Source organism: Momordica charantia (genome assembly GCF_013281855.1).
Source record: "Momordica charantia cultivar OHB3-1 chromosome 7 unlocalized genomic scaffold, Mcharantia_2.0 BLBB01000007.1, whole genome shotgun sequence".
Classification (NCBI taxonomy): Eukaryota; Viridiplantae; Streptophyta; class Magnoliopsida; order Cucurbitales; family Cucurbitaceae; genus Momordica; species Momordica charantia.
Window position 1 is genome coordinate 1,118,366 of NW_028275165.1, and position 9,443 is coordinate 1,127,808.

The 9,443-nt window shown below is 37.3% G+C and overlaps 1 protein-coding gene across 1 annotated transcript; it reads left to right on the plus strand.

Moving 5' to 3' along the window:
- Positions 1–7,372: 7,372 nt before the first annotated feature.
- LOC111022577 (uncharacterized) lies at positions 7,373–9,079 on the plus strand. The gene has a single exon (XM_022299737.1). The coding sequence runs from the start codon at positions 7,373–7,375 to the stop codon at positions 9,077–9,079; it is 1,707 nt and encodes a 568-aa protein (XP_022155429.1).
- Positions 9,080–9,443: the final 364 nt, after the last annotated feature.

The window sequence follows — 9,443 nt, forward strand, 5'->3', positions numbered from 1 at the left end:
CACTTTACGTCGCGATCACGTTGTAACATAGCTGATTACCAGTTATAACTTATATATACCTTTGTGTCCTACATTACTGGGTTATATCAGTTTTCAATAACCTTGATATACTCCATACTAAGTATATCAGTTATAATTGATATACCTTGAAGTACCCCATACTTGGTATATTATCTATAATTGATATACTTTAATATACTATATGGTAGGTATATTAACTTTTCAAGTTTGTTCTGGTATCTATTGGAACACTGGTGAAAATGGTTAACGATTTACCAAGCAAATAGTAACGGCTCAGGTGAGCAGAAAGTGGCTCGTTATCATAAACTCCCAAATTCAGGACCTTTTTATCAAAGACTTGCAACAAAATTTGATGAATTTAACCCATTGTCATAAACTTTTTCCTTACCATGCAATAGAGCCTACCCACTAGCCCAACCTAAAAAGTATTGTTAGCAGAAAGGATTGTGAACCATGCTCTATTGATATCTAAAAGTAGCAGAAAATGCATCAATCAAGTTGAACAAGTAAAGGTCATTCTATGAATAAAAGTGAATCAAAATTGTATATGGAAGATTTCAATTCGGAGAGCGCACTATGGAGGGCGCATGCCTTGCGCCTCCGCAGGCGTACCTCGAGTTAGGCTTGACTCGAGGAGTGGGTTAGATTGGTCTCGTTATACCCTAAGGCAAGGGGAAAAAAAGATCTGCGCATTAGACCTCGAGGTGTGAGAGAGAAAAAAAAAAGAAAAAGATTTGAAACTTTTGTGTCCCCCAATTTCAACCCGACTTACTCGACTCGTGATTTCGATCATATTTTTTAATTTCAACATTCATGGAACACCAATGACGCAATTACTCACTTGGATTGAGTTTACCTGACTAATCAAGGTTGCTCGACCAAGTTCAGACCACCCGATCAAACCGGACGAAGCCAAGCCGACTGGACTGGTGGAGCCAATTCATCCAAATGAATATTAGGAGACTTCTTCTATAAAAAGAGGGGAGACTTAGAGCACGATGTATCATATTTTTACCGATTCTACTATTTGCTACGCTCAATTCAGCTCTTTGTCGTTGTGCATATCTCTTGTATAAGTGACGTGTAGCGAGCATTTGCACAACATTTAACATTCTCTAAAGAAGTAACACCAATGGGCCCTTTTATCACCTTGGCCCTTTTTCCCCTTAGCCCATTTGTTTCAGGTTTAGTTGGTGGGAGTTTTGCCCTTTATTTATTTATTATTTATTTTATTTTTTTGAACTCCACCTTTTTTTTACGGGTGAAAACGTTATTATTAATTATTATTCAATCTAAGAAAATTTAAAATATTATTAATTAATTTATTAACATATAACAGCCTCATCATCGGGCTCAAAGTCCAAAGGCCGGCCCAAGTCCAGTCCAAGCCCGATCCAAGCCCGACCCAAGGTCAACGTTTGACCTGCTCGGCCCAGCCCATCTATAAATTGGATTGGATATGGATCTTTGTTTCTCAAATTGGGATAGCCCATGGGCCTACCCGTTTGGGCCATATTTGGATCGGTCCATTGGGCCGACCCAAAGGTCCGATCCAATATTTATTAATATTCATATTATATAATAAAAAATAAATAACACATAGGTCTGGTAGGCTAGGCTGACATGAAACAATTTGGTTTCCACCTTATTAAATAGGAACATGTTAAGAACAAACTCTCCAGCTTCCCAATATCTTATTTAAATCTTTGTTTTGAGAAGTACAAAAGATTTGAAAGGTTCTAACTCCATGATATTATAAAATTCAAAATTTAAAATTATTTTTAACATATCTAATATTTAGGTTGTAATTTTTAAAAGTTTTTTATACAAAATTTTCTTATAAATATCAACCTTCCCCTTTTTCTTCACTCAAATTATAATTCTCAATCTCAAATTCTCTCAAGTTCCAATTCAAAAGGTCTAAGTTTTTAATTTTTCTTGTATTTAACCTCTGTTCATCTCAAATTACTTCTGTTTCAAGTTTTAAAAAAAACAAAAAACAAAAAAATTTTCAAAAAATTATATTAAAATACATATTCTAGAATTAAAAAGAAAACTTAGTTATTTAAATTTAATAATTAAAACTATATTAATATATGGGTCGATCCAAGCTCGATCCAATTTTGGCTCATCAACTTCGGCCCATGGATTGAGCTATGAGCCTAGATTTGAGTGGTTGGACCGGCCAAACCCGACCCAAACAATACTTGAGGCCCGTAGCGCTTGGGCTTGGGCCAAACTTGGGCCATTACTTCTTTGGGCTGGACCGGCTCGACCTGGCGCAATGATGAGACTGAAATTTATGATATATGTTATAAGTTTTGTATAATTATTATTATATAATAATAAAATTAATAATATTTTATATTTTTACATGTTTTAATGGTAAAAAAAAATTAAATTAGTTTATAGCATGAATTTATACCTTTATTGAAATTTTACTTATTTAATATAATTCTACAATTTAAAATTTAATATTCAAAATCTAAAAATACAAAAAAATTTAAAAATCTTGTTTTGAGAGTTTTTATTATTTGGATTACAATATCTAACCATTTAAACAAACAAATTTGGCAAACAAATATTCATCTTATTGAATATGAATAAGAAACAAGATTCAAATTGCATACCAAACAAACTCTTACCGTTATTAAAAAGAAAGTATGGCTTTGAGATGAAACTTCGTTAATATTAATATGGTATCAGAGTCCAAAAGCTCAAACGAGCATTCGGTTCAAAAATGGGACCCGACCAATATCGGTTAACTCAAAAGAGGCATATTAAGGATCTCACATTGAAAAGATAAAGGATATAACAATGATTATAATAAATATGGGTTACTCTTTGTTGGGAATCTAAGCGCTCTCAAACAATTTCTCATGGCTCAAAATTAGCTCTAATTACAAACATCGATATAGTGTCGTGGTGCTACGGAAGAAATTTTTGTCTACATGTCTGTATCACGACAACGTTGCGGCACCGTTCCTAGTGTCGCGACGCTACCTTCTCGACCCCATGGCTTGCAACCCACTTCTTCAACTGTTTTTCATTCATTCTTCGCCCTGACGCTTTTCAGCTCATTCCTTCTTCGCCCCAACACGTCCCTAGCTCGTTTCGACGTCGATTTGGCTCCACCAATCCCAACAATCTCCTACTTGGAGAGGCGAGTGACTGTACCAATAGTAACTGGCTCTCATCTGCTTGACCCTACCCAAGCTCCATCTGTGATTGCTCCGAGACTGAGCAATCCTATGTTGTTTTGTCTCCCATACGCTAGAGATAGAGTCACGTGCTCCCACTCGCGATCTAAGTGGTCCATGATGTTTTTCTTCTCGATCGAACTCAACGACCTCTGAAGGAAGATCTCCCCTCTGATGACTTGGCACTCCGACCCAAGTCCATTGCCACTCTAGAAACATTGTCCTGACTTTAGCACCCACCGCAGTCTTCTCCCTTAATGCACTTTTTCGCCTATGCGACTTCATCAGATCGTCACACCATCTGACAATTGGAGCTCAAAACTGACAATCAGTTGAACAACTCACTGAGTTATTCCCTTTACCATTTCCTTTGCTTCCAAGCTATTGTACTTGAATTGATGGCAGATTTTCATCTTCTGTCTTAGTTGTCATTGCTGCTGGTCCTTTTAAGTCTTGCCTTAAACCATTTGCAACCTTGTGTATCCTTTGTCTCTCAAATCCCATGTATCCTTTGTCATTACTGCTGGCCCACTACTACTACCTCGGATTCCCTCATAAGTTTCTAGTTATCCTCCACGAACTCAATCCTGAAACCATCGTCATCTAGTTTTTCAGCAGATAACAAATTCTTTTTGAAACATGGAACATACTTGACAGCTTGTAGCACCAACTATTTTCCCCCATCAGCCTTCAAACAAACATCCTCAATTCCTCCGACCTTGGAGATACTCTCATTTCTCATCCTTACCTCGTCATGCTAGCTAGTAAAAGTTGTGAACCACTTTCTATCTGAAGATAATTGCGTCGATGGTATAGTGTCCATGACCCACTCTAATGGTCGATCTCCTGAGTCACTCTCAACACAACCTAGAAACTATTCTACTCTTTCTGCAACATTAACAAAATTACCCTTCTATTGATTCTCCTTAAGCTTCCTGCAAAACGTCTTGATGTATCCCTTCTTATGGTAGTAAAAACACTTCACATCTCCACTGCTGCTCCCACTTTTCTGGTTGTTATAATACTGCTTTATCTTATAACTCATCTTCCCTTTGCCTCTACTCTTAGCTACTAATGTTGATTCTAGACTGTTCTCCCATCTGAAAGTGGATACAGAATTCTTCCCACTCTCTTTTGTGCGAACCTCCTCAGCAATTGCAGCATCATAGATATCTGAAAATTCCAGACTCTTATCCTCTAACAAATTCGACACCGCCGTCTTCATCGTCTTCCAACTGTCAGCCAAAGAGGATAGTAGTTTTATAGCCTTCGCATCCTCTGAAAAAAGTTATCTCCATAGACTTCACATTGTTCATCAGATCAGTCACCACATTCATCGTCAAACGTAGCCTGATGATTGCTACCACTTGTTCATCCATCTCAGTCCACTCTTTATCTGATATCCCAGTGGTCGGTCATTCTATCAGAGTTTTATGAATCTTCTTGTATGTAAAAAGATCTGTCACTTACATCTTCCAAACCTCAAAATTATCCTCATCAAATCTCAACACCCCCTCAAAGTGATGTGACTTCTGATTGGATCCCATGATACTGCATCTTTACAGCTCTGATACCACTTCTTGGGAATTAAGCACTCCAAAAAATTTCCCCTCCATATTTTTATCCAATTATCTAAGCCAATCACACAACACAAAGGAAAATATAGGGAACGCAATAAACAACAGATTTATACTGGTTCACTCCAACATTTATGGGCTATATCTAGTCTTTCGATTAGATGCGGGTTCTACTAATAATCGAGATTGGATACAAAGCACTCAAATATCTTCCCAGATATGCACCCTCTAGAGGTTCCAACAAACGCCCTCTAGCTTCTAAGTATTATAATACACTATACTTAGGTTTAGGAATGAAAACTCACAATAGAATCAAAATCTAATTACCCCGAATATGGCGATCTTGATCTACCCCAATTTATGTCTCTACCAATACCTTTAGCCTTTGCCTTGAAACTGCTCCTGAAAACGCTCAAAATCGGCTCTAATTTCGGCTAGCAAACCCTAAAACCCTAAACTAGATATTGATAAACATCAATACACCAGCATGGTGCTATAGACAAAAATTTCATCCGTGCACCCGCATCATGATAACGCCGTGGTGCTACCTTCTCAGCCCCATGGCCTGCAACCCACTTCTTCAACTATTTTTCATTCCTTCTTCGTCCTGACGCGTCTCTGCTCGATCCCGACTCGTCCCTAGCCCATTCCGACGTCGATTTGGCTCCACTAATCCCAACACTCTTCTCATTGTCAACTGATTTTGAAATAAAACTCATGAATATTAAAATGGTATTAGAGGTCAAAAGCTGAAATGGACTGGAGTAGGCGGATCCTTAACAGTAACGTGTTGTTATTATCTTCTCATTTAATTGATGTGAGGTAGGAGATTCAACTGTCAACCTTCAATGTTTTGGTCCTAATCCTTAATTATGTGGAAGAATCTGGAATATGCTGGCCGACATGAACTGTCAAGATTGGAAATGGAGGAAAAAGGTGATACCATCATCAGAACGAAGTTCCTTCTCCTCTGCAGTAGTAGAAATACGAATTGAATTGGTAAAAGGCCTGCTCCTTGCAGGTGTTCATGACTGTTTAAATAAAAAAAAGGGGGAAGGTAACAAATACTTATCCACTAAAATACTTTATAGAGATTTATTATTCACTATACACTACACTATTATTTATTTATGTTTAATCACAATAGAGCAAGTTGAAATCATATATATAATTTCTAAAACCGAAAAAAGCTAAAAATTAAAATTTGGAGCCATAATTATTGAATTAGTCAGCTGTGTTTGTCATTTTTCATATAAATGTCAGTTTGGGAGAGATCCACACCCTGGTTCAAATCAGAAGACAATAACTTATCAAAAAAGAACAATATTAAAATAAGAAGACAATAATTAATGGTGAATTATTGCTTCCCCAGCTAATCTTATCTTCACGTGCATAGATATCTAGAAAAAATATTAGTTTTCCGGACCGTTTTAAACGTCGATGTCAATGGAAATATCGAAAGCTCACTTTTATAGAAATATCGATAAATTTCGATGTCAATGAATATTTCTATAGAAATTATTTAAATAAAAAAATTCGAAAAATATCTAATTTAACAAATAATAATTTTACAATTTCTAAATAAGTTAAAAATGATAATATTAATGTTATCTATATTAGTGAAGCTTGGTTGATATTTATGTAATATTAGAAAATGTTGATTTTATTTAGTACACAACATGTGGGGGTGGGGATTCGAACTCATGACCTTTTGGTCAAAGATAGGTGCCTTAACCACTTGAGCTACGATCAGTTTGGCAGAAAATGTTGATTTACCTCATATGTCGATGTCAAACCTATGAATACATGGATATGTCGATGGATATTTAATAACATGCTCTTTGATAAACATCTATATCAATCCTTATCCTAACCACCATAAAAAGAAATTAATGGTTTATTAATTTTAAAAACATTATTTACTTTTGTATTTTTTTTTTAAATAAAATGGTCTGGACAAGATAGATTCTCACCCGCCAGAACAGATTGATACTTATTGGTCATAACATAATTATTGGTCATAACATAATCGTATTTTCCAATCTCTAATGGCTGTCTCTTTAAGATGCTTCAATACTTCATTATTGTTTAAAGATCTCACGTTTATAATATACTACTTCTCTCATTGGCGATTGATTTTGAAATGGAACTCTATGATATTGATATGGTACTAGAGGCCAAAACGTTCTAACAACCTTCTGGTCAAAAAATGAGTTCGGGTCAAAATTTGTGAATTCAAAGAGCCACTATGTTGAGGAATATATTAAGAGCAGTACAAGATTTATACTATACATGAGATACTCTTCTTTATTGTCAATTGAAGGAACCATGCGTATTGATATAGTATCAAATCTTAAAAATTCAGACAAGCATAACCGGTCCAAAAGAATGGAATTTGGGTCAAGATTGGTGAGCTGAATAGAGCTACCATCTCGAGGAGCTATGTTTACGAAACTCACGTTAATATTATACATCGTTACTCCTCTTATTATCAATTGATTTATAATTACCCTATAAATAGCTTCCTCCAGATGGCAGAACTTAAACAGCTGAAAATTGAGAGTGAAAATTAAAATGGCTGGCCTTTTCGGGGGATTTGGGAAAGCTGGAACTGGCCTTGTGGGTGGCCTTGTTCAAGCAACAGGGAAGGTGGTTGAAACTGTGGGAGAAGCCGCTGAGGATCTTGGTGAAGCATTGTCAGGCAAGAAACAAAATAACCCTAAAACTGTGGAGGGACACAATGAAGAAGATCAAGAAGACCAAGAATATCAAGAAGATGAAGATCCTATGGAGTTCGAGGAAGACGATGACTACATAGACGAAGCCGAGAAGAAGCTGATGAGCTCGAAAGAGGGAGCAGCAATGGCGGAAGAATCCGACGATGAAGATCATGAAGACGAAGATGGAGAAGAAGCCAACTTAATCCCAAAGCATTTCTCCCTCAAATCCAAGCACAACAATCGATACCTTCGTTACGACGAGAACTCCGACGGTCTCCTCCGATACTCCGGCAAGAATGTGGTTGGTCCTTATTCGAAATTTGCAATCTGCGGTTCGAAAACCAACAAGGGTTTCGTCCACATAAGATGCTGTTACAACAACAAATTCTGGGTTCGTTCCTCGGAACACTCAAATTACATTGCAGCTGTTGCTGATGAACAAGAAGAAGACAAATCCAAATGGTCGTGCACTTTGTTCGAACCGATCTTCGTGCCCGACCAAAACGGCTACTATTTTCGCCATGTTCAACTCAACAAATTTCTCTGTTCAGCTGATAGAGATTGTTTAGCTGCACAAGTTGAAGATCTCACCACCATTGATGACAATCTCGTCGTCTCCTTCACAATCGACTGGGACTCCATATTCATTCTCCCAAAATACGTAGCTTTCAAGAGCAACAACGGGGAATACCTCGAACCCTCCGGCAAATATCTGAAATTCTCCACTTCGAACATCGAAGATCCAGCAGTTGTGTTCGAGATCATATCCATGGAGGACGGATATGTCCGAATAAAGCATGTCGAGTCAGACAAGTATTGGATTCGCGACCCGAATTGGATCCATTGCGAATCAATCAACACTCAAAAAGACAACCCCAACACCTTATTTTGGCCTGTAAAAGTCGACAACAATTTCGTAGCTCTCCGCAACAAAGCCAACAGCAGATTTTGCAAGAGGCTGACGACAGAAGGGAAAACAAATTGTCTCAATGCTGCTGTCTTAACCATTACCGACACTGCTCGTTTTGAAGTGACAGAAGTTGTGGTTGCTAGAAGCATCGACGACGTTGAGTATCGTCTTAACGACGCGAGAGTTTACGGTAAAAAGATTCTCACAGTATCGAAAGGAACCGCCATTAATGACACCGAAGTTGCAGAGAAAGTGACATTGAAATTTAGGTACGAGAAGAAGGTGGAAAGAAGTTGGAGCTCTTCTGTGTCGACTACTGTCGGATTGGCGGCAAAATTTACGACGAAGATTCCGACGGTCGGGAAATTGAAGTTTGAACTTTCATTCGAGGTTACGAGTGGAAAAACATGGGAAGAAACTGAGAAGGAGAAGTCGTTTGAAGAAGTTACAGAAACTGTTACTGTTCCTCCAATGTCGAAAGTGAGATTTGGTGGTGTGATAACACAAGCTTCTTGCGATGTTCCTTTCTCCTACATTCGACGGGACACTCTGAAAGATGGAAGACAAGTGACCAACAAGTTTGAAGATGGGATTTTTACTGGGGTTACAACGTTTGACTACAAATTTGAGACTGAAAAATTACCACTTTGATTATGTGTCAAGAAATTAATGTCTGTGTTTAATGTTTGAAGTTTGAAGTGTGTGTGTGTGTCGAAGGGTTGATTTAATTTCTGTGTTGCTGTGTTTGGGGTAAGGGTAAAGAATAATAAAAGCTCCAAGAATGAGTGTTTGTTTCCTTTTTAAGTTTGAAAATCAATAAACATTTCAAGTTGTCTTGTTTACACTCTTTATGGATGCTTTGAACAAAATAAAACTAGTTCTATATCCAAGATCTTTAAAAGAAACGATATCCGATATCTCTACAATAGTATGATATATTGTCCGTTCTGGAAATAATCCACACGACTTTACTTTTTGTTTCACTCAAAATGCCTCATATGAACGTAGATAATTG

Excerpts from the sequence above, each read along its gene's own strand:
- LOC111022577 (XM_022299737.1), top strand. The coding sequence starts at position 7,373 with ATGGCTGGCCTTTTCGGGGGATTTGGGAAAGCTGGAACTGGCCTTGTG.